The sequence below is a fragment of the Cyprinus carpio genome, chromosome B5 (genome assembly GCF_018340385.1).
Source record: "Cyprinus carpio isolate SPL01 chromosome B5, ASM1834038v1, whole genome shotgun sequence".
Lineage (NCBI taxonomy): Eukaryota > Metazoa > Chordata > Actinopteri > Cypriniformes > Cyprinidae > Cyprinus > Cyprinus carpio.
In genome coordinates this window covers 27,264,062-27,290,329 of record NC_056601.1, presented here as the reverse complement: position 1 = coordinate 27,290,329, position 26,268 = coordinate 27,264,062, and the positions used below count along the sequence as shown (strand labels likewise).

At 38.2% G+C, this 26,268-nt stretch overlaps 2 protein-coding genes and 1 long non-coding RNA gene across 5 annotated transcripts in view; 2 read left to right on the top strand and 1 right to left on the bottom strand.

Annotated features, from left to right (window-relative positions):
- Positions 1-172: 172 nt before the first annotated feature.
- LOC109079830 lies at positions 173-15,409 on the bottom strand. Of its 2 annotated transcripts, XM_019094939.2 has the most exons (6): positions 15,030-15,409; positions 14,611-14,709; positions 14,446-14,512; positions 1,106-1,269; positions 822-1,020; positions 173-732 (listed from the first exon to the last, which is right to left on the bottom strand). In XM_019094939.2, exons 1-6 carry the CDS (start codon positions 15,098-15,100, stop codon positions 553-555), a joined length of 780 nt encoding a protein of 259 aa, XP_018950484.1. In that variant the 5' UTR covers positions 15,101-15,409; the 3' UTR covers positions 173-552. The 2 variants fall into 2 exon arrangements, with proteins under 2 accessions (XP_018950484.1, XP_042581050.1); XM_042725116.1 differs by lacking the exons at positions 14,611-14,709; positions 15,030-15,409 and adding an exon at positions 14,739-14,851.
- LOC122137515 lies at positions 6,344-12,902 on the top strand. Its single transcript, XR_006154919.1, has 3 exons — positions 6,344-6,637; positions 6,992-7,188; positions 11,048-12,902. It is a non-coding gene; the product is annotated as an uncharacterized LOC122137515 (long non-coding RNA).
- Positions 15,410-15,668: 259 nt separating the features above from the next.
- kif1c (kinesin family member 1C) overlaps positions 15,669-26,268 on the top strand; it is a 51,990-nt gene continuing 41,390 nt past the window's right edge. Inside the window, exons 1-2 of one of the 2 annotated variants that reach the window (XM_042725115.1) lie at positions 15,669-15,951; positions 16,063-16,258. The gene's annotated coding sequence lies outside the window, so the exon portion shown is untranslated. Of the gene's footprint in view, positions 16,259-26,268 lie in introns of both variants that reach the window. The other variant, XM_042725114.1, reaches the window with a different exon arrangement.

The window sequence follows — 26,268 nt, the reverse complement described above, 5'->3', positions numbered from 1 at the left end:
AGTACACAAGTGCACTTACTGTAAAATAAAGTGAAACCAAATGTTTCTATTCATGTAATATATGCTTTAAAACAGGTTAACACAATTGTACTGCATGATTTATGCACCATTACCATGGTAAGGGTTAGTAATGCTGTAAGTACAAACAAAATTGTAAAAAAAAAAGGTCCAATTTTATTTTATCATTTAGGTTTCTTTTTACCTGTTTTAGCAAGCAGATTATAATTCATACAGACAATAATAAATGGCAATAAAGTAAACATGTATTTCCATTAATATACATTTCCTTTGCAAATGACTATAAGCAGAACTGAACTTTGGTCTGGTCCTGAGAGTCTTTTTTTTTAAGATTGATAAACCAAGCATCACACACTTGAAATGTTAGACCAATTGTCTTACATTAACACTAAACACTAGACTAAACACTAAAACATTTGCAACCAGGAAAAGCACTTACATATAAAACTGCATTAAGACTTAACAACAGTAGATATTAAGAGAAAGAAAAAAAAATTGTAGAATCATAGGCCAACATGGCTCAAACTGCAGAAACTAGTAAAAAAGTGACATTGTATCATCATTGCTCCTGAGGATCCTATCAGATGTCCCAGAATTGACTGCAGCACACACATTATCAGCCATCAAGAGCGATCTATGGGCTGTTCCCGAAACAAACGCCATCATGGGGTTCCCTCCTGGAGCAAGGTCATGAAACTGCTCATATTCTGAGAACTGTAGAAGAAGAAGGAGGAAAAAACCCCCACAAAATTTAATTTCAGATTAAACCAAAAGATTTCTTCCTTTCATCAATTAAATGCTACCAGAAGAGTCGGTGATGGAGCAGCTTCATAAGGCATCGTCATGGTCACATCAGGATTGTCCATTAGCATAGCACTGAAGTTAACACCAGCTGCAGGACCGAGAAGCTGCTCATCTCCACCCTCAGGTAGTTTCTGTGAACCGCTGCCGTCTTCCGGCCTTGGCACAGCTGTGGCACCCCACCATTTGTCCCCCTTCAGCCTGCAATATTGCAAAATAGACTCATTTGATACATATTTTTAAATTCGTAACATGCCTTTCCTCCCACAATCCTTCTCTCTCTCACTCATTTATATGGCGCTGTTTCATCCTGAGTTCTCCTATATGTTGCAGAACACTTGGAGTGTGTTTCTGTCGTCTGTGATATCTTCTCATTCTACACATCAGCTGTGAAGGATGTGGCAGATTCTCATGAGTCAGGCTTGTACTCACTTTTTTAAGTCTGCTCACCTAAAAGAATGAGGAGGTGAATATACTGTGAAAATACATTCAATATATGGCATACAAATTTGAAAGTTTAACAACTAAATGTCTATGAAATTTCAATCAATAAAGCATTTTTTTTTTTAAAAAACAATGACATTTAAAATTTTGAACTAAAATGGTTTTGCAACCATGTAGCCTATGGATTCATGAAAATTAATATTTTTCAATTAAAGAGAACTTGGAGTGTGTAGGCTGTTTTTGGTGCTTGAATTTGTTCTTCAATATTATTGAGGTCCAGGTTTTAGGGATATGCTAGAAGTTACAATTTTAAAAGCGCTAGCCCCGCTTATTGTGAAGTGGCAGCGACGAGGCGGCAGGGGATTCTGCAAGGTCTTGAAGGGGTCATATGATGTTGCTAAAAAGAACATAATTTTGTGTATTTGGTGTAATGAAATGTGTTTGTGGTTTAAAGTTAAAAAAAAACATTTTCCACATACTGTACATTATTGTTTCTCCTCTATGTCCCGCCTTCTGAAACGCCTTTATGAGGCTCATCGCTCTGAAAAGCGAGGTGTGCTGTGATTGGCCAGCTATCCAGCGCGTTGTGATTGGCCGAATGCCTCAAGCGTGGGACGGAAATGTCACGCCTCTTAACATATTGTGATGCCCTGTCCGGCCGGAGTGACGACACATAAACATAAAACCCTTTATAAATGTGATATAAACATGATTTCTAGTCTTGTCTTCATTTGGAAGGCAAAAACAAAAGTAGTTTCGCCTTCTCAACGAAACAGCGTCACACACCACAGCCTTGAGTGAACAGAGGCCGGAGGCCTAGAGTGAGCCGCATCCGGCTTGAGTGAGCAGAGGTGGGCGGCTTGAGGCAGATTCTACGAAGGAGCGGACCTTGTGCTTGCAGCAACCACATGTGACGACCCCGGGCTGGACTCCACTTTGTCCACGGTGAAAGCCCATTCTGCGATCCACAGTGCAAAATTGATGTATTTCCTCAGCGACCAGCACGGATCAGCCCCAGGCATGACAAAGCGGATATCATCCTCTTTTGGAAGGCCAAACAAAATAGTTTCGCTTTCACAGTGTCTATACGACATGGTGGCGGTGGCAACAATACTACAATGGGAATAAAAGGTATGACTTCTTTCTTTGCGTGAACATCTGGGTGGCATTATGCAAATCTTCCCACATACTGACGTAGTGATGTGGGGGCGTATTAGAATGAGCTGTTTCAGGGGGGCGTGGACGAGTCTCAACTTTTATAAAGAATATCTCTTTGGATTTGAGACTTCAGTCTTTGCAACTTTACAGATCTTTATTCACCAAGAGCTTGTAACACTCCAAAGTGAAAGGAAAATTTGAAATCGCATCATATGACCCCTTTAAAGCCTTCCTTGAGTGGCTACGTTCGCAATTCAAACAATGATTTGTGTGAAAAGAATGATCAATTTTTGTTATTTGTATGGCCTAAGATCAGCCCTTCTCAAAGTCTGGATTCGGACTGGGGGGGAATTCGATCCGCACCAGCCTCCACTTTGTATTTCAAGTGCACTATACTCGTATTACTCAGACCTTTTTGACACACACACACGGGGGGCACGGACCAGTGTTGCAGTTTTTACAGACTTATTTTGTAAGACAAAGCACATAGCAACTAGCAATATTTTGGATAAACCTTTTAGCTTTCGTTCAATAGAATAATTTCACCGGTTTCGCCCCACGAGCGCAAGGTTTTTCCCGACTGGCAGAGTTTTAGCAGCACATTCAACTGACTGAACCACAACAGACTACTGAATGTACAGTAAGAGTACAAAACAGTGTTTCCAAAAACGTGTCACTGTTGACTGTCTGGGCATGTGAACATGAATGTAGTTCCTCTGTAACTGTTAGGCCTAAATATGCACATATTTTGTTTCACAGACGGACGTTTATGCTGCATGATATAAATAAAGTAATATAGGTCTAATTCACTGCTGTATAACAGCGTATTGCAGTTATTATTCAAGATGTTTGCAATTAAGTTGAAGTGATTTTAGGTTACAATGAAGTACTATTTCAGAAACAGAAAATATGTACATGAGAACTGCTTCATTGGGCATTTAGTTGTATAAAAATGCAATAGGCTACTTTATGTAGCTAACAGTTCAGAGAGTAAATGCAAGTACGACTTAATGACAATGAATATGATAACTGCATATATAAAGAACTGTACAAAGTTATAAGCATGTTTATTAAAAAAATTTTGTAATAATTATTTCTGACCTTTTCACGTTGATGAGAATTCAGATTCGGACCTTTGACTAAACTTTGAGAACCCCTGGTCTAGATGGTCATATGGCGCATGCCTTGTTATGGAATTTTTTTTATTTTGTTAATTTTGCATTGATTGCATTCATCTCATTTAAGTATCTTTTTAAACATACAATGATCAAGGTGGTATATAGTCCATAGGGACATTGAGTTTTTTTATGTAACTTGTGCACGTAACTTATTTAGGTTGAAAAACAACATGCTGTATAAGGGGAAACTGTGTAACAGGGATGGGCAGTTTTGAGAGTAACCAGATATTTACCATGTTATGTGCATGTGTTATGGAGTGATGTGCACTGAGCAACATGATTGGCTCTAAGGTCCTAATCTGTCCTTCAATGTATCTTTTTACATACTATAAAAAGTGGGCTGTGAGTCTGTGTGTTATCTCTTTGCACACAGACTCAAGCTGTATGTAAACCAGATCATTCTCTGCAGAGAATTTAAGCAATACAAAGACAACTGTTTGGTTTTTCATTCTTAGTCTCTACAAATTGTTATTGAATTAGAATTTCCACAACAAACTTGGCGATGAGGATGGGATTCCACAGCTGATCGTCCGGAACCTGAGGATGTTAGTTGGCTGATCACCCTAAACCCACAAAGGGTTTAGCCCTAAACCCCAAAAGGCTTCAGGGAAGGGGGGGCTGACATCTGAAGGCTTGTGGACCATCGCTGCTGGTTTCTCAACGGATCAGAAAACGTCATACCCTGGTTTTAGAATCATGGTTTTTCAAAAAAAAAAAAAAAAAAAAAAAAAAAAAAGGTACCTTTAGCATAACAGCCCTGAACAGAGTAAATGACAGCTTGGAAACGTGAAAACAAAAAGTGGAGAAACAAACAAAATGACAAATTTTAGGCGCATAGGAATTATTATTGTTCTTTTTTTTTTTTAATCACTGGCATGAAGCAGCAGAATGTAGAGAATTTTTTTTAATGCCATTTAGGAATGAACTAAAAATTTTAGTTCTGTAACATGTGAAGATAAAAGAACAGATCATACTACTCAGAATTCTTCTCTTTATCCTCTTAGACAATTGCAGTGTGCCAAAGTGGACTTTGATCTGGACTCCTGGCCTCACCCCTATCGAAAAATACCACAGCAGCCTCAGATTCAACCACGACTGCTGCCTCTATCCTACAGCACAACTGCATCTGCACCGCAGCCCTTGCCGCCCAAAGTAAGACAAGCCCAGATTTTCGAGAGCAAACACCCGCCCTGGCAACAACTTCGACAGCATCATCATCATCATCATCATCATCATCCAGACTGTCTGCACTGCCACCAGCGACGGTGTAAGAGCAATGAAATGCTCAGTGACTGGAGTCAGCGCCAGATCTAAAGCTCATGAGAGAGTGACACTGCAGCTGGACAGCCTCAATGAGGATGAACTGGAGGAAAGAGGAGAGCACATCGGAGCTTGCCCCATGATTCAAGTGGTTGGGCCGAACAGAACTGTGATGGTCTCTCAACCATGGAACTAGAAGGACTTGAAGCAGGCTATGACACACTTGCCTCACCCCAAAGATTCTGGAGAAAAGTTTGCAAAGGATTTGTACATGTTCTGTCAAGAATTCAGCCCCACCATGCAAGAACTGAAATGATCGCTTATGCTCAAATTGGGGGCAACAGACTGGCACAAGATAAGACCACATTTCCCTACGGGCAATGCCCAAAGAAAGAATGCAGACTGGAATCACACCGACAGCAAGGCATATCGTCAGGCAGTGGAAACACTGTGTCAATGGATCAAGACTGACTTTCCAGTCAGAGTGAACACCACCAAAATCACGCTGAAGAGGCAGAGGACAAAGACTGTCTCAGATTGATCCAGATGTTTGCTTTTACTGGTGGAGAGGGGACATTGGAAAATTTCACTGTCCACATTTGATCAATCAAATGGCAGCTGGACCAGAGAAAGCTAAGACAGACTGACAACAGAGACTTTCACAGCAGAAGCCAGAGAAGGAGGGGAGAGTAGGGGGCAAAGTCCAGCAAGGCCACGCAGCACAAACAGATAAGTCTGAAACACACACACACACTAACTCAGCTAATTGCAATGAAGAAGATATGCTTGCTTTAATACATAATCACATTGAAAGATTAGAAAATGACAAATCTTCTTTTGACAAGAATATAGGCTCATATAGTCATCTAAATGATTTAGCTTATAAACAAAAGCCAAAGATTAGATTATGAGTTAAAAGAGTTGAAAGGGCTGGCAACTCAGTAATTACAATGGATGAAATAGATCCAATTCCAAAATTAAGTGGACATTTTGTTTGGTCTACTTCTGCATCTGGTTAAACTGTCAGAAAATTCTAACTTTAGTCTCAATCCAACAAATCGCAGTTGTATAGTTACCAGTGGAAACTGAAAGATGATGAAAAGCTTGTCAATGCTGCAAAAGACAGTTTCACCTAATTCTGAATTATGGCATTCTCTGAATAACAATGCTCAGCACATGTATCATTTGAAAGAGATGAAATGTTTGAATAGACCAGAAATGTTTAATCTGGACAGAAGACAGATGCGCTGTTGCTGTTGATTTGAGAAATGAACAGCAAATGTTGTTTGATTCTCTTTCACATGAGTGCCTTGAGTTTGAGCTCCATCACGTTAATTCTTTATAGTCTATTTTTTAATCTTGAAATCTATTTTATACACCATAATTTTCATTTCTATAACGTGTGAATATATCCTCTATCGTATTCTACAACAAAAACAATCAGAGCGCCTTGTTATCACTAGTTTTATATTTGATTTCCCGAGTCCGCTATTAGCTTATAGCCCGTTAGCATCGCCAGCGTGGTTGCCGCTAAACCCGCATGCATCGCTAATACTCTATTCACACACATTACCATTGCTTTACTCACTGTTACTTGCTTTAATGGTGGATGTATGTCTATCTTTGAGAGCAGGTGAAGACATGTTTGAGCTGCATTCAGTGCAGCTTGAGCTGGAGGCCATGGAGAAGCAGATTCGGGTCCTGGAGCAGAGGCAGGCCCAGCTGGCGAGCGGAGAGCCGCGCTGGAAACCTCCCGGGCTGACGCTCATAAGTCCATGGTAAGTATACAGCATGCTGCTAACAGTCCCACCACCTATACCCCGTGTGTTTCTCTGCACAGGCCCGGTGCACCCAGGATGCGATATTCGCAGATGCCCTTCACTCCAGCGCCGGGACACCACGGACCCTGGGTGCATCCGCAGCGGAGGACACGAGCCAGGCCCCGGGCGACGACCTCTCCCCCTCCGGTCTTCGAGATCTCCACACGGAAACGTTTTGCTCCCCTCCGCGAGATGGAACGCGACGCTGTGATCGGAGACTCCATCGTCCGACACGTCCGTGCTACATTAGCCAAGGGTAAAGTGCACACTCACTGTTTCCCTGGTGCTCATGTTCTCGATGTTTCTGTGCAGATACCCACGATCCTGAAGGCAGACGAGAGCAACAGAGTGGTCGTGCTTCACGCCGGGGTTAACGATGCCACACAGTGGCAGACGGAGACACTGAAGAGGGACTTCAGGAGCCTGATCGAGACGGTGCGCAGCACAACGCCCGCGCTGACGATCATCGTGTCAGGACCACTCCCCACATATCTAAGAGGACACAAAAGGTTCAGTAGACTTTTTGGTTTAAATGAATGGTTTGTCATGGTGTAAAGAACAGAAACTGCTCTTTGTTAATAATTGGACCCTTCTCTGGGAGCGTCCTAGGCTTTTTCGCGCTGATGGCCTGCACCCCAGCAGAGTCGGAGCGGAACTCCTCTCGGACAACATCTCCAGGACTCTACTAGTAAGCCAATTCTCAAATAACTGACTTTTGTTCTACCGGCTTAAATGTTAGAAGTACTTGCGCTGTTCAATCAATTAAGACTGTGTCTGTTCCACGAATAGTGAGGTCTAAATATAAATATAGGATCTAGAAAAAAATAAAAAAATAAATCACTCATCATTTTAATCATATGCTAGATTTAATTATATCGCATGGAATCGATCTTATGGATATAGATATCGTACCTCAAAGTGATGATGTTACTGTACATTTCCTTGTATCGTGCATTCTGCGTATTGATGATATAAACTATATGGCTTCGCGTTATCATCCGGGCAGAACTATTGTTCCAGCCACCAAAGACAGATTCGCAAATAACCTGCCTGATTTATCTCAACTGCTCCGTGTACCCATAAATACACATGAACTAGGCGAAATGACTGGCAACATGGCACTATCTTCTCTAATACATTAGAAGCTGTTGCCCCCATCAAATTGAAAAAGGTTAGAGAAAAACATACTGTGCCATCGTACAACAGTAATACCCACTCTTTCAAGAAAGAAACTCGTAGTTTTGAGCGCAAATGGAGAAAAACTAACTTGGAAGTTTTTTTAATTGCGTGGAAAAACAGTATGTCCAGTTATAGACAGGTTCTAAAAACTGCCAGGGCCGAGTTTCCACAGACTCATAGAAAATAACCAAAACAATCCAAGGTTTTTATTTAGCACAGTGGCTAGATTAACAAATAACCAGACGTCACCCGATCTAAATTAAAAAAAAAAGATCTCTATGAAGAATTTCAGTTGGGTTTCAGGCCACATCATAGCAAAGAAACTGCACTTGTTAAAATTACAAATTACTTACTTCTTGCGTCAGACCATGGCTGCATCTCATTGCTAGTTTTACTTGATCTTAGTGCTGCGTTCGACACCATAGATCATAACATACTCTTAGATCGATTACAAAACTATACAGGTATCCAAGGGCAGGCTTTAAGATGGTTTAGATCCTACTTCTCCAAGCGCTACCACTTTGTTTATTTAAATGGGGAGTCATATCATTTATCACCAGTAAAATATGGAGTGCCACAAGGATCTGTCCTAGGTCCTCTGCTGTTTTCAATATACATGTTGCCCCTTGGTAATATCATTAGAAAATACGGGATTCCACTGTTATGCTGATGATACTCAACTATATATCTTAACGAGACCAGGTGAAACTTCAGAGTGTGTTAAAAATGTAAAAGATTGGATGACCAATAATTTTCTCCTATTAAATTCAGACAAGACAGAGATATTACTTATTGGACCAAAAAACATTACACAGAATCTCGTAGATTACAATTTGCAACTAGACGGATGTACTGTTACTTCCTCTACAGTCAAAAGTCTGGGTGTTATATTAGACAGCAACTTGCCTTTTGAAAATCATATTGCCCATGTTACAAAAACAGCATTCTTCCATCTTAGAAACATTGCCAAGCTACAAAACATGTTACCTGTTTCTGATGCAGAAAAGCTAGTTTATGCATTCATGACCTCTAGACTGGACTATTGTAATGCACTGCTAGGTGGTTGTCCTGCATCTTCAATAAACAAGCTACAGGTAGTCCTATTAAGTTCCAAAATATTATTACTTACTTATAAGGCCCTTAATGGTTTAGCTCTTGCGTACCTAACTAGTCTTCTACCACGCTACAATCTATCACGCTCCCTAAGGTCACAAAACACTGGACTTTTGGTAGTACCTTGGATAGCAAAGTCCACTAAAGGAGGTAGAGCTTTTTCGCATTTGGCTTCCAAGCCTTCCTGATAATGTTCGGGGTTCAGACACACTTTCTCTGTTTAAATCTAGATTAAAAACACAACTCTTTGGCCAAGCATTCAAATAGGCAAAAAAAGAGGCAATTCAAAGATTCCAAAGCCTGTTACGAAAAAGCATCTTATGTCATTTTTGGGCATGTGTTCGTACTGTCGAACGTTCATTCCAAATTATGCTATCGAAGAATCGCCCCTGAGCGCTTTGGCTCATGGGAAGGCCTTGCAACTCCATGACAAACTGACCTGGATCCCAGAAGCAGAGAAAGCATTTAAGAATATATTACTGATACAAACATCACCAGACCCAGAGAGAAACTTTGTACAAACTGTTGATGAGAGAATGGGTTCATGACTTCTGTTCTGTTACAGGATCATGGGGAGGCCTGTGGCCTATTTTTTGAGTAAGCTCGATCCAGTAGCAGCAGGCATGCCAAAATGCCTGAGAGCTGTTGCAACTGCAGAAAAAGCTATTTTAGCTTCAAGGGAAATTGTGGGGTACTCTGAATGTCTCTGTGATCCTTTTGGAACAGAAAACATCCCATTTGTCAACCGACAGATGGCTCAGGTACAATGCAATTCTATTTGAATTGCAAACATCACGATTAAAAGATGCAAAGTGTTAAATCCTGCTACACTGCTCCCTATGAAGCAGGATGGGGAAACAACACAACTGTGTTGCCACATTTGAATAGGTCTGTAACCAAGACCAGATTTAAAAGAAACCCCCTTAGAAAATGCTGAATTAATTCTATTAATTGAATGTAAGACATCTAGAGACCTAAAAAAATTGGCAAAAACAGAGCAAGTTAAGCTGTAACCACTGCATATGCAGCGCTCCCCGCGCATTGCTCTGCGCAAGCGGCTGAATTAGTAGCATTGACGGAGGCTTGCAAAATTGTTAAAGGGCAAACAGTTACCATTTACACAGATCCTTGTTACTCTTTTGGGGTTTGTCTTGATTTTGGGGCATTGTGGAAACACAGGAAATTTCTAAAGTCTGATGGTAAGCCTGTTCTGAAGCATGATAAAATAGCATTATTGTTAGGAGCAATTTTGTTACCAAAGTCAACTGCTGCAAAATTTGTCAGAAATTCGTAGAGTGATTTCCTTTTGTGTTTTTTTTTTGTTTTTGGGTTGATAATGAGGTGTTGGTGGATTGTATGAGGAAGCTATGATTATTTTGCCTTTTTTTTAGTTGTGTATGAGTTATTAATGATTCATTCTGATTCTATTGCAGCCATGCAAGCTTTGCAAGCTCTCCACAGCAGCGAAGAAACAATTGGTGATGGCAGAGTGCAAACTGAAAAACAACCTTTGGCTGAGTACTGAAGACAGACCATGTCTGCCAAAACACTTTTTCCCCACACTTTGAAAAACTTGTACATGGCCTAGATCACGTGAGTAAAGGGGGTCAATTTTGCTAAATCAATATTGGTTCACAAAGGGATTCACTTCCTTTGCGGACAGATATTGTCAATAGTGTATGATCTGTGCCACAAGCAAAGTGGGCAGAGGGCAAATGATGCCTCAAGCGACACACCCACTTCCAAATCAGACATTCGATAATATAATGTTAGAGTGACAATGACACACCTTTTGCAAATGAAGCCATCACTCAGGTGGGACATTAAAGAACAAAATTATTAAAGTGTTGTGAGCAGACAGGACTGTCTTGGGTAAAAGCACTCCCCATTGTGTTAATGTTTATGAGAATGAGAAAAAGAACAAAGTCTAACTTGAGTCCATTTGAAATTTGGTTTGGCAGGCCAGCTTCCATTGGAGTAGGACCAGAACCACGACCACGACCATTACCCTCTACAGCTTTGTGTGAAGATGACATGCTAAACTACTGTCAATAGTTGTCTCTTGTTCTCTCTTAGATATCTCAGCAGGTTAAGGACGCTCTGCCCAAGCAATCAGAAGGAGTCTTGCATGATATCAGGTCTTGCTGATAACAAACATTGTGGTGAAAGTGGCAGAGAGTGCTACGTGGGTGTAGGCAAGTCACTGAAGGACGGTTCAGTGGTGTATGGGAGCTGAACAACGCAGCAACATCACTGTGTGGGAGTGATCTGAGGTCAGTACGGACCAGCGGATGACAGCAAGGGACTTGAGCTGTTAGGAAACACCCATATGACCACTGCAGAAAAACTACACGACCAACTCGACAAGTGACGCAACAGAAAACATGGGCTGTCTGCTTAACACTTTTACACACAGAGGCCTACCACAATAGCTGCCTATGTGGCTGACAACGAAGGTACCAGTGTGCTGGAAGACTGGTATTGGCTGTGTGGACACCTGAACACCTTCATAGCAACACCAGAAATCCTCTGAAAAGAGCCAAGAGAGAGATAAAAAATAAAGTTTCCTGACTGAAAGACCGAGCAGGACAATCAAGTTGGGCAAGAGACAATTATGTTCTGAGGGAACACAGGCTGTGGAATGGAGCGGAGAAGTTCTTCCATGCTGTGATGATGGAAGGCGGCAAGGAGGAACTACGAGGGTTGAAGCTGACTGCACTGCAAAACGAACCTGTTCTGGACCAGCTCACCGCATCTTCTGAGGGGGTGTGTGCAATTGTGGGGTCTGCGTGTTGCACTTACATTCCTGACAATGATGCTGATGGCCGCATGATAGATGAGGGTATTAAGAACATAACTAATGCAATTAACAGGTTGACGGTTAGAGAAGTAAATGCTGATGATGTGTGGGGATGGAATTGGTTTAAGGGTTTATGGCAGAAAGCAGAATACATTGGGTTAATTGCTGTTTCAGCACTGGCCATGATTTTATTTTTGCTGTGTATGTGGCCTTGTGTAGTGGGAATGATTAGAAGAGCTGTACATTCAACCATGAAATCTTCAGTAGTTCATCAGATGGTAATGTACAATGTCTTGTGTGAAAGTAAGAATAATGTGAGTGTTTCTGATGAAAATGATGAAGACAATGAGATGCTAAAATCTGGCCCCTGCAGCACCTCTACAGAAGAAGAGTAGCAAGTAAGCATTGCATGCTATAGAATAAAAAGGGGCTAAGGCAGGTCATTGTCCCTGTTATGAGATGATGCAACCTGAAGGAAAGATAAGAAAGTTTCTTCTGTTTGAATATCACACTAAGATTTTTACAATCTTATGTACAATCAAATATAAGAGTTTTTTCTTTTTCTTTTTTTAATCAAATATAAGAGTTGTTTGTTTTCTTTATAGCTTTCTTATATGTCAGGAATGACTATGTTCCATAAAAAACAATGCCTCATGAGAGTGATGGTGTTTTAAATCCTAGTGAATTTACATGATTGATGTAAACTATAAGGGTAATGTGTTTAAACATTTTTTATCTACATTAATCAATATAAGTGATCAATAATGATCAAAAAGGAGGAGTGTTATGGAATTTTTTTATTTTGTTAATTTTGCATTGATTGCATTCATCTCATTTAAGTATCTTTTTAAACATACAATGATCAAGGTATTATATAGTCCATAGGGACATTGAGTTTTTATGTAACTTGTGCACGTAACTGCTTTAGGTTGAAAAACAACATACTGTATAAGGGGAAACTGTGTAACAGGGATGGGCAGTTTTGAGAGTAACCAGATATTTACCATGTAATGTGCATGTGTTATGGGGTGATGTGCACTAAGCAACATGATTGGCTCAAAGGTCCTAATCTGTCCTTCAATGTATCTTTTTACATACTATAAAAAGTGGGCTGTGAGTCTGTGTGTTATCTCTTTGCACACAGACTCAAGCTGTGTGTAAACCAAATCATTCTCTGCAGAGAATTTAAGCAATACAAAGACAACTGTTTGGTTTTTCATTCTTAGTCTCTACAAATTGTTATTGAATTAGAATTTCCATGACAGCCTGCAGATACGGGACAAACTGCGTTTGGTACAGCTTTCATACAGAACGCTTCTCTGATGCCTTAAATACGGGAAAATTCTGTATTATATGGAATGGTTTGCAACCTTATTTTGCATGGATTTTATTGAATAGAGCTTAGGCTCATGTAACCAGAAGTTTTAAGATATATGAATATGCTTTAAGTTTTTCTTGCCTCATGGGTTTACATCTTAACAAGCAAAGCAATTCAATATTAATTTTTATTGGTGTGTTTGTGAACCGCTGAGGTATAGTAGTAGTTTCATGCGAGCGTGAACGTCATAGCAAAGTACCTCACGTGGGAAACACTTAATGAAATGGGTTAATGTGCGTAACTAAAGTAAATCAAGCTAGTATGCATAGGCCATGAAGTGTTGGCGAAATAACACATTAGCAGACCAAAGGGAATAATATAGAATTTTTTCCAGAAAACTTCTTGCACAAAATAAATTCAAGGACTTTCAATGACCTGTATCTATGCATGTTTATTTTCAAAAACTTTCCAGGGTCTTGAATTTTTTTTTTTTTTTCACAAACTTTCAAGGATTTCAAGGACCCATGGGAACCCTGTAAGATACTAGTTAATAGCAAGTAATGTAATGTATTAAACAACACATTTCAGGTAATATAATCAGACTCCTTTTTGATCACTCCTTTTAGATAACTTTCAATTATAATTGTTTTTAGATTACTTTTGACGTTTATCATTTAAAGAGGACAGCCTAATACTGATATAAAATACAAAGAGAATAAAAAAAAAAAAGAAAAATTCCATTCGTACAGTAGTATGAAGTGCATTAAACATTTCTGTACATTACTTCAGAGTTTTCCAAACTAGGGTTCATCAAGGAACTGAAGGGGTTTGTGAATTTATGAAGAGCTAATAATTAAGCCATAAAAATGATCAATTAAAATAAATTAATAATTTTAAAATAAAACAATAACACAAATAAAACACTTGAATCATATGCAAATGTGTTGATAAATTGTTTACCTTTCATATTGCTATAAAAACTTGCTTCGGATGACAAAAAATGTTTGGAAATCACTGCATTTCATATTAATATGAAATGGTGTGAATGTGTGTATTTTAACAGACAAAAGTATTTCTAAGACCTGGTTATACATTGTTAAATAACTGATTGATTCAAATAATAATTAATGAATGTGTTTGAACTATGAGTTAATTAGAGATGCAGTGTTGCAATTTCGCGAAAACACTCTTTAAATGTGAAATTATTTCTGTACATCCAGTGGTCACATTGTGTGTGGTCACCTGACTAATGGCAGGCCTGTGTGTGCAATTTTAGACTTCTGAATGTATGTCATATGCAATTAAGTAAATAAATCAACAATTAAAAAAATAAAAAGTTGACATTTAGATACTCACCATCCCAAAAGGTGATTTTGAGCACAGGGCTGAAGCAAGAAAGGGTTCATATGTGAACAAGTCCTCACTGCCAACAAACATACAAACACAGTCAGCTTCACAGTGTCCTGGAGCACTTTTAAAACCATTTGCACAGGGACATGGTTATTAAATCAATAATTTTACGGTGATATTGGCACAGCTGTCTTCCAGAAAGTCTCGTCATGTTGAGGCTGCACAGGTAACACAGTCTCCTCATTGTAACGAGTCACTTTCTTTGATCGCCTGTAGATTGCACAACAACATTACTATACCTATAAATGACAGTAGACCAGTGGTTCTCGAACCTGTCCTGTCCTGGAGTACCCCCAGTCCTGCACATTTTGTGTCTCACTCATCTATCACACTTGACTCAACTCATCAGCTCATTAGTGGAGACTGCCAGACCTGAAGTGGTGTGTCAGATATAGGGAGACATACAAAATGTGCAGTGCTGGGGGTAACGTTACTTCATGGAGAGGCTTGAGAACCACTGCAGTAGACCAGAAACATATGAAAATAAAACAACATGCTTTAATTCTGAACATACTGACAGAAACTCTTACCTTGCGAAAGGCGGAAACAGGTCAAAATCATCCGTTTCAGTTTGTGATGACAGATAATTCGTGGTCCACATTTCTTTTAGCCATATAGCTAAGCTAGTTCAACTTATATTTACTCGTTTGTTATATATTGGCAATATTTAAGACTAAAATAGGTTAGCTCATATATTAACAAGAGACTGAGTATATAGACATAAAATGGTTTGAAAGTGTTACTTATAAATGTACAGTAACAGAATGTATCTTTAAAAGCGCTTTACACAGTTTGTTAGATTTTTGAGTACGTTAGTTTTCGCGCCACTAGCATGACTGCGCGTGAAAGTGTAGAAACAGCATTCGTTGGTCTGATAATATATATAAAATTCGGTGTTTGTTGTTGTTATTTTATTATTATTATTATTATTATTATTATTATTATTATTATTAAATGCACTGAAATTCAGTAGAAAAATCAAATACATTTCAGTGTATACGTGAAGCCTTTTCAACCAAGTTACGATATAAATTAAATGATCTTATATAACTGATCCGTTTTGCTATTTTATAACTATTTTGTTAATAAAATCATCATGAGCAAAATATTTATTTATTATTTATCTATTTAGAAAGAAAGCTGTAGCGGATGAACAGGACTTTTAACTGCTCTGTAAGTCTGCTGACGTCATGCTCTGGTCTTTGGGAAGAGTGACGGCAGGGGACAAAACTTTCACATAACGTTACCGGCGACTTTTTAATTCGCCCGTCTTCATTCAGTAAGATCTGTCAGTGTTCTGAGGAGTGAAAACTACCTTTGTTATCATTCACAATAGTGTTAGTTTTGTTTGACGAGAACGCATCTCCTGGCTTTAACGCGTTTTCTGTTTGAAGTGCGGTGATTTGGGATAGCCACAAGTGAAATGGACGCATGCGGATCACGTTTATGTGTGTGAGTGTATGACAAACAACTTTTCAGCGCAGGGAAGAAAAACGAAGAATGAACTTTCTGCTCGTTTTTGACGCGTTTGTTGTATTTGGGTTTTGTGCGTGCGAATTCCAGTGAACGGAAAAACTTCCACCCAACTTTTCCTGCTGTTGGTCGTCGTGTGATCCAGCAGGTGGGGAAACACGAGCCGCTCTTTCATCAGGGAAAAGAACACAGGAAACGGATTTAAAATAAACCAGTTTTCTTCTGAAACTCCCACTGGATTTAATTTTACGAATTGGTGACTGGAATAACCAACTATCCAGAACTAGTAAGTGGAACAAATCCCTCTAACGTTACTTCAACCCCACGTACACATTTAATCACTGTGAATAAGAATATAACGTTAGTTATCAAAACATCTTAAAGGAATGACAATTAAATCATTATCCTAAAATAGAACAAATCGTAATGGGTCACTTCTAATAAGATCCTACTAGTACACTGATAATCCTATTTTTTCTTTCATTTTTTTCAGTTTGTTGTTCAAAATTTAAGTGTAACCAGTAAGATTTTTTTTTTTTTATCCAGTAAGATTCCATAGAAATTAGTTCTAAATAAGCTTATGTCAGACAATCAGCATCCCTTCAAGATATTTTGACAGCTGATTTGAAATCATTCTGTTGTTACCTAACAGAAACCTGTATATTTAGAAACCCTTTGTGACTGTTCATGGCCATTTTAACTAGTTGGGAACACAGCTCCGTTTTAAGCCAGTTTCACTTTGTCAAAAAATGTGTAAAGGAATGTGTACATGACTCATTTTTGAATACGATCTTAATGGATAAGAGGAAATTCCTATAGGATTTTTCTTACTCAAGCTTTTGATTCATTTTAATATCCTACATGGACGTTTAATCATTTAAGGGGTCGTCATAGTTGAATTGTGAGCTGTTTTATAAAATATCTAGTTTATGTTTGACATTATATTGGAGCCATATAAGAGAATTTTCTCTGAATTAAGTCAGATGATATGTGGCTTCCTGTATTCAGAAATAAACCTGCTTCAGTTGTCTGGAGAACATGAATTAGTTTGATTCATGCTTTTGCCTCCCAGCACTGTTTGATTGATTTGACAGTGTACAGAAAATGGTATTACCTTTGTGTTGTGGACATGATATCATAGTAATAACATTGTTTCTGGACTTCCACCATAGTTATGCTATTGTTTTTGATACATGCTATTCCTTGAAGTGCCATGTAAATAGAGTTGTAATATTCAGAAATCTGGTATACCATGATATCTCTGTACCATGTTACCTACCACCACAGCGCTTTCTGCAAGGAAGGATTGTTTTCATGACTGTGGCCATGACATCGCTGAGGTTACAAGAGGGAAATAATATTTTCTAATCTCAGTTCCCGTTTCAGGTGTATTGATACACTTTATTTAACTTTGAATATATTTTTGTTTTGTGTATTTTTCTCTCTTTTTTATTACCTGTTTGTAACATGTTATGTCTGGCTTGCTAGATGATCTATTTGAACTCTCAGCCTTATCTCTGGCACTTTAATTGACAACTGTGTTTGCATGACTTTATTCTGCACTGCAACTGCTTGTCTTTAGGGACTTTATTACAAGACACGAGACACACACACACACTTAATGACAGACCAACATTCCACAGGCTCCGAAAGGTATGCTGTCTCTGTCTTTCTCATTTTAGCTGTCAGTCTCTCTCTCTGTTTTATTATTTGTCTCACAAGGCTCATGTTCAAACAGAATCTGGCCAAAAGGCAATTATACGAGTTGTTCAGTCTGTAATGTGGCATAGTTTAGTCTAGATCTAAGTAAATTTTTTTTTTTTTTTTCCTCTCTCATATAAAGATTATGATTTTGGTTCGATGTGTTTGTTTGTAGTCTGCACAGTTTGGCTAAATGTTGTGATTGATTATTTAAATATGATTATTTAATAATAAATATTGATTATTATTGTTATTGTTATTATTACTAATAAATTAAACTATTAATCAAGATAATAAATATTATCATTGTAATGTTCCACTGTGGAAAAAAAAAAAATTGTTTACGTGATTTATTCATGATACAGCATGGCCTTGGGTACCTTATTGCTTTTATAAAATGGTTACCACACAATAAAAAATATTAAAACCAAAAATGTATGTATTGAAATGTAACTTTTTTTTGAAGCAAGTTTGTAAAATGCTGTCCTTCTGCTATAAATAGTTCCTGACAGCAACAGTGAAAGGCAAGAAAATGTTCAATGTTTAATTAAATCATAGCTTTTGCGATGTAATAATCACATTAAACTGTTTTGTGATTTTGCATTTATTTCGGTTAAATCAAAATACAAGTAAAAGCAAGAGCAAGTACATAACCAGCCAGTGTTCAAAACAATCACCTTACTTTAGCCTGATTCATGGTAAATGCTTTGTAATTTGAGTGGTAGAAATTCGTGGGAAATTCGAGCATGCCGCTGCGTCATAACGCCATGTGTCTAAGCATAAAGAAGTTGTCCCGGCTAGTTTGCTATATTGCATGCAAGGATGCTGCAGGATCATTTATAGCCTTTTCTGACAGTAGCTGAAATAATTAAACATGTTATTATGATGGCGAATTCTAATCCAGAAAGGATTATGTTAATGAAACACATGTGACTGAAATTAGATTATATTCCAGTTTTAAATGTGCATTGGATTACAGAAATTGAAATCTACACACTACATACACGTAGTCACGCGATGCTGATGTTGTTAACATGAACAATTTGTGAACAAAGTATAATAATAATAAAAAAATTGCATGGTTTGATGTGATATGAGCTAACCGATCATAAGATTTATTAACCATTGGTAGCGTGATTTATTGTAGGCCTAATGCTTATTTTCCTCAGTTGGTCAGAACAAAAGTGGCAGACTTGTTACTTATTGTTCAGATGACAATATCCATGAAAATTCTTAAATTCCAAGATGTAGGCTAGAATCTGTGATTACGAAGTACGGTATCCACACCTGTGCAGTGACTGACTGCCACACATACTCCTCAAAACATTAGATTCATCTGCGCTGGAGCCATGCTGGTGGACAACCCACGAAAAGAAGATAATTTCGCAAATAACTGCAATTGCAGGTTTCAAACAGAGAGACAAAACTTATGGACTGCAGCTTTAATTGAACAGCCCTACTTAGAGTAATAGTTTACCCTAACAAATACATCATTTACTCAATCTCATATCATTATGTCAGTTTGACAAAGGGAGATATGACTTAGTGCTAAAGTAAATGCCTGAAGTGTGAGGGGCAGACAAAATCAGTAGCCTATTCTCTGAAAATCTTTCTCTCTGCTGTATCTGTTAAACCTCATTCAAAGTTCCATTCAAATTAGCTGTGTCACAAAAGGTCGAGTGACATGAAAACAAGAGCTGTTCAGGATAATTAGGGGACCTATGGTGCAGTGTGTCTTCATGAAGTACATTTGAATACATCTGAAAATGGAAGTAAATTTGAAATCTGGAACAGAGGCAAAAGACTTTAAGTAAATACTGTTTCTTACACAAAGACTTCAGGAACAGCTGTATTGTAACTTGAACGTCAAATAGACTTTTTAGAGCATGACATTCCTAGTCTCCAATCACTTTCTTTCTTGCAGCATGTGTTTTACGTGAGAAAGGGGTGAGTAGATGACAGAAGTTTCATGATTGGATGAACAACCACTTTAAATGGATAAAAACAAACTTCAGAATTGATCAGCGTTTCTCTTTTATCAGTATCGAGCTCTGAGCGGCTATTTGTGTGAGCAGCTGTGCATTGTGCTGTGCTCCAGATTCCACTCCTTATTGCTAAAATGTGACCAACATTAAAGTTCCAAACGTTACAGAAATGCATTGTTAGAGTGGAAAGAGAAAGTGAGTAAAAGGGCATAAAAGAGCGTGTAGGCCTGGTAGCAGGAAGCCCTTTATTTTGACAGGAGTTTTTTTAAAGTAAGGAGTCCCTTTTCAAGGATTGATTTTTATTGATTTTACAACAAAACAATAATTTGAGTTTTTGAAAGCAATAATGTTCATTTACCAGTATAGTGAAAAACTAGTCATTAGGGTAAATTTTGTGAAATTAAGATTTATGCATCATCTGAAAGCTATCAAGCTATAAATAAGTTGACCATTGATGTATGGTTTGTTAGGATACGAAATATTTGGGTGAGATACAGTTACTGGAAAATCTGGAATCTGAGGGTGCAAAAAAAAAAATTCTACATATTGAGAAAATTGCCTTTAGACTTGTCCAAATTAAGTCCTTAGCAATGCATATTACTAATCAAAATTTTTATATATATATATTTACGGTAGGATATTAAAAAAAAAACCTTTATGGAACATGGACTTTTCTTAATATTCTAATGATTTTTGGCATAAAAGTAAAATCGATAATTTTGACCCATACAATGTATTGTTGGCTATTGCTACAAATATACCCGTGCTACATTGTTATGAATGTTTTTTTGGTCCAGGATCACATTTTTGCTGCTTTCATTACAAAATACTTTACTGACAATATCACAGCAGGTCACTTATCATGGGGCAGGCATGTTGAAATCATATGACCAAACAAATAAGGCTTGCTTTGTCTCATGAAAACCCCATAATGTTGTTAGAAACTTTACTTTATGATGTAATACATTTCATCATGCAAATTAGGGTTGTGCCGATAGACGATTGTATCGTGTATCGATGATAGTCAGAGATAGCGACGATAGCAGATGTCTTTGTCGATAGTCAAGACGATATTAGGCTCATTCTCCTATTAATGTATAAAATTATAATAATGATAACAATTATTAAACTGCCCAGTTATTTCACTTCAGCACCGCATTTCACACACACGCGTGCAAATGAGGATTAGAGCCTGTAGCCGGTGAAGAAGTCTCCATCCACAAACAGACGTACATCGTCTGCAGATATAAGGTATTTCATTGGACTTTAACAAGTAATCTGAACGGCCTATATATGTGCAATATTTTAAATGAGCCCTCACTAACTGAGTTTAATGCCACAGTTATTTTAGAATGCATCTCATTTGTTTCTGTTGGGGTTGTGTCGGACTCGTCATGGGGCGCGCGGTCTGGAGGGCTGTATGAATGATGCATCCGTTCAATTTAACTTTACTCCAAATATATGAACTTACCTGTTTTGAATACTTTATATTTAACATGTTCGTTTATGTCCAATATTAGTGTTAAACTGTTGGACTTTAAATGAAACTATTGATTTTCACCGTTGACTGATTTTGCAGAACATTTAGACTGATAACTTCCGTGCGCAGATGCGGCGAATCATGAACTAGCTGTTTTAAATATAGTATTTTTATATTTAACGTTAGTTTATCAGTCTGTTTGAAAGTATATTTTTTCTATTATTGGTGATTCTATAGGCTCTCTCTCGCGCACCTGCGTGGTTTAAAACACCAAATAGTTATGCTATGACAAGTAGGGCTGTGTATTGCCAAGAATCTGGTGATACGATAAGTATCACGATACAGGGGTTGCGATACATATTATTATTATTATTATTATTATTATTATTATTATTATTATTATTGTAGGCAAATAAAAAGTTAATATTTTTCTGCACACATGTAAGCAGACAAATAAAAGTATGGCACAGTCTGCAGTATGTAATCTCATTTCAGTGTATGAGTCAGGAGTGTGAAACTTTAGATGTACTGCTTGGCTGAAAGAGACGCCCAGTCACCTGCTGCGGTTGCATAAGCCAGTAATATGTGTGTAATGTAGACTATGAGTGTAATGCGGGCTGTGTCACAGTGTTAGAGTGTGTGTTTGTGTTGTCTGAGCTAAAGGGTGTAGCTCTGTTCCTGTAACCTGATTGTAATGCAAATCTTTGAGTGCTGGATATGTGTTCAGAACGATATCCAGAAATCACAGTCTCTACGTGGTTCACATACTAATTTTACTTGAGTGTTTACCTCCACTCTTTCTGTTTTGTGTAAACTTTTTTCACCTTGAGTACAGTATCAACAAATGTATATTCAAACTTTTACATACAGCGGGAGATACACACACATATATATACACACAAAACCCCTCAGGGTGCATTGCTGACTAGCCCATACTGTCCCTTCATACCAAGCTGCTGATGCCTGAAATACACTGGAATGTGTTTACAATGGCTAACATGCATGTGCAGTTATACTAACCCAACAGAAAACAAGTGTGGGTAAAAATATGTTGTAAGGTGCATATTACAGTATATTAACAATATTAACATTTTTATATTATTGTAATTTGGTTTGATTTTTAAAATCAGATCATTGTTCTGTTCCAAAACCTGAAAAGCTTTTACACCTACACTAGATGAACAAAAGTATTGGGACACACCTCTTAATAATTGAATTCAGGTGTTACGTTCAGACCCATTGTCACTGGTTTATAATATGAAGCACCTAGTCATGCACTTTGTATTTTGCACCAAGTTCAAATCCTTATGGTGCATAAAAGTCATCAACTCTCTGCTGATTTCAAACTACCAGCATAAAGACTGTGTGGCTGGAGCTTCATGGAATAGCGAATAGGTTTCCATGGCTGAGCAGCTGCATGCATGCCTTGTATCAGCAAGTACAATGGCAAGCGTTGGATGAAGTGGAGGAAAGCACCCCAACCACTGGACGCTGGAGCAGTAGTAACCTGTTCTGTGGAGGGATGAGTTGAGGAGGGTGGAAGAGGTATAGTGGTATAGGATATTCTTCATGGGTCAGGCTAGGCCTCTCACATCCAGTGGAGAGAAATCTTATTGCTTCAGCAAGACAAGATGTTGTGGACAATGCTATGCTTTCAAATTTGTGGGAACAGTGTGAGGAAGGCAGTTTTCTGTTCCAGCATGACTGTGACCCAGGCACAAAGTAAGGCCATTAGAGGTCGACCGATATTTCTGTTTTGCAGAATAATTGGCACTGATATGATAATTGATTGTCAGAACTATTGGCAAAAAATCCATCTCGATAGTTCTCTGGGTTGCGACCATTGGAGCAGCTGAGAAGAGTCCACTGGCCTTTAGAGATGGAAATCATCCATCCATCCATCTCAATCTACACATATCTACAATCTACACAGAGCAGCAGAATTCAGATGCGGATTTAGGCAGCCGACAGAAAATCCTGCCTCGCCACAAAGCACCATTCACATAGTTTTCCATTAAATTTCATTAAAATTGTTGTTAATGTACATAATGACTTCACCCTAGGCTGTAAAATTGGGTATTGTGCATTTCTTTTAGTGAAAGATGCCTTTCTGTGGCTCTAATAAAGTAGGCCATTGCTTCATTTAGAGAGCTATAATTTGGATTGTGCGTTCTCCTTCTGTTTGCTCTGTTTTAATCGTAGAACTTCAAACTCATCTATGCCACTTTGTTCACTCTTGAAGTAATACTTTTGCATGTTTGGTGATTAAATCAGCTGCTTTAGACTGCTGCCCGAGTGGAGATTGCGAGCCAGGCCTTCTCATCCAATATCAGTGCCTGAACTCACAAATGCTCTTCTGCAGGGTTCCTCAAATCTTGCCCTGGAGAGCCAATATGCTGCAGAGTTTAGCTCCAACCCTGATTAAACTCGCTTACCTGTGATTTTTCTAATGACCCTGAAGACATTGATTAGCATGCTCAGGTGTGATTGTTTAGGGTTAGAGCTAAACTCTGCAGGAAAGTGGATCTCGTGGGCCAGATTTGAGGATCCCTGCTTTACTTTTAGGGCTGTGCGATATGGACAAAAAAAAACAAGATTTTTTGATCAATTTTGTGATTTCGATTTTAATCACGATTTTGACACACACAGACATGCTTTACATTCATAAATGCATTCAGTATAAATTTAAAACATATTTCCAAAAGAAAACCAATGAGAGCTTTATCAAAAAGTTGTAACATGTCTCTAGAACAGACATAAGTCAAAATAATCACTAAGTAAAGATTTCAAACAAAATGTCTAGACATATGGCAAAAATAAATAAATAAAATAAAACCTGTGTCCAGGGCTTTTTTTTTTTTTTGCCATTCATTGGTCATAGAGCTCATTGTAGCGGTGCCTCAGGTGCTGAAATATATTTATTGCCCAAGGTTCACACGTACTCCGTCAGCAGTGCGTATACAGGATGTGTATGCGGTTCAGAAGCAGGAGCGAGAGCGCATTATTGTAACCAGTGTTATTGCATTACAAGTAACGCGAGTTACGTAATCAGATTACTTTTTTCAAGTAACTAGTAAAGTAACACATTACTTTTTAATTTACAAGAAAATATCGGAGTTACTTTTTTCAAAAAAGTAACGCCAGTTACTTTGTATTCCCATTTTTTGACCGACAAGCCTCCTGTTCCCATATTGGGAGAAATCGGAAGTATGGAGGCGTTGTGTCCACTGTGTGAACATGATGTTACTGTAGTTCTAGACTAAATGTGAATGTGCATTAATTCATCCCACTCACAAAAAACTAAAAACAAAACAGATTTAGTATTCATCAAAATTAATCAAAACAGTGAAATGCAAACTCAGAATATGACGCAAACCTGCAATAACTAAATATATTAAATAACACAAATGTATCTATTCCCATTTTATTAACAGTGTCTTTGCTGCTGACCTTTAATGATCCAGTTCAACCATACTAATAAGCAAAAATGACTTTAGATAAACTAACAGTTGTGCTTCATTGTTTTTTTTTTATTCTACTGTACAGACGTGAATTTACTTTTCCTTCAGCCTGAGGTTTATTCATTACACTTTTTGGTGTGAAAGGGCTTTTACATTTGCTATAAATAGAACTTCTTATAATCAAGCCAACAATCAAGCCCTGCTCATATTTAAAAAATAACGTGAAAGTAACGCAAAAGTAATGTAACACATTACTTTCCATAAAAAGTAACTAAGTAACGTATTTAGTTACTTTTTTAGGGAGTAACGCAATATTGTAAGGCATTACTTTTAAAAGTAACTTTCTCCAACACTGATTGTAACGCAAAAGCACATTAAAATAATGCGCGAGCACGAATCTCTCTGCTCGCACGCAGATTTCCTTTGCTTTGTCACAAAACCAGATGCGCCTGCTCAGATACACGCTGCTCTCGTCCGGAGAGAGTGCGCGTAATTTAGACATGTCTCCTCTCGCTAACAACTGTGTCCTGTGCACTCACAACTCTCTCTATGCTCATGCGCTAGATATTCATTCTTTTCGCACCTTTCGATTTCTAACCTTTTCTGTTCACATCTTTTACCGCGTGCAGTGTGAACGTTTTGATCCATTAACATGGGCTCGGAAAAAATACGCATCACAAACAGAGTGTGTGAACTTGGAGTTAGGCATATGCCCAGTCTGTTCTGTTCTCGCGCTCCACTTAGGTGCGCTGCATTCTGATTGGATCGGATAGCATACTGCGGGAGGTCGGGCCCGCGGAAAATCTTGCTATAAAGCGATTTAGAAATCGCGCACACTCAAATCGTGATTTTATTACGATTTCGATTAATCGCACAGCCCTAATAAATATTCCCACAGAAACACTCCAAAATGTTGTGGAAAGCCTTTCCAGTTGAGTGGGAGCTGTTGCAAATGCGGGACTAACTCCATATTAATATCTATGTATTTAGCAATGACATTAAACTGTTGGTGCAATATCCCAATACTTTTGTCTGTAAATCAGCAGACATTTTTATCCAAAGCGAGTCACAAATGAGGAGTAAAACCAATTTGACAAAGAGCCAACAAAATGTGTAATACACAATAGCAGGTTTATTAGACAACTAAATTAGGAAGCAAGCTGGAGAAGAGGAGAAATGCAGAGAGTAAAATTTGTCTTTGTGTAATAAGTACATTGGTTTAAGTTTGTAGGGTGGTTAAGTGCTTGTGGAGGAGGTGTGTCTCTACTTCTTTTAAAATTCTTCAAATTTGAAAGATTTGAAATTCTCAGCAGTTCGGGTGGAGGTTGGCAGCTTATTCCAGCAGAGTGGGTGAAGGTTTTGGAAAGTCAAGTCACCTTTCCATAGCCCTTTTTTTATAACACAGATTGTACCAAAGCAGCTTCACAGAGATAAACAGAAAAATAGCAGAATCAATTATGGAAACTCACATTGGTGTCATTATTTAGCTCAAGTCAGTTTGAGTTTTGGTTCAATTCAGATCAATATCAAAAATGCCATGTTGTGAATCATCAGGCCAGGTCGGTTTTGAGTACAGTGAGTGATGATATAGTGTGATATCTGTTCTGATGAAGTAACAGACTCATTTATATCTTCAATGGACTTAGGGTGAGAACATTTTAACAAATTT

Excerpts from the sequence above, each read along its gene's own strand:
- LOC109079830 (XM_019094939.2), bottom strand. The coding sequence starts at position 15,100 with ATGTGGACCACGAATTATCTGTCATCACAAACTGAAACGGATGATTTT. Across the intron at positions 14,513-14,610 it reads ACAGCTGTGCCAATATCACC|TGAGGACTTGTTCACATATG; the intron begins GTAAAATTATTG and ends GTTTGTTGGCAG. Across the intron at positions 1,021-1,105 it reads AAACAGCGCCATATAAATGA|GCTGAAGGGGGACAAATGGT; the intron begins GTGAGAGAGAGA and ends GCAATATTGCAG.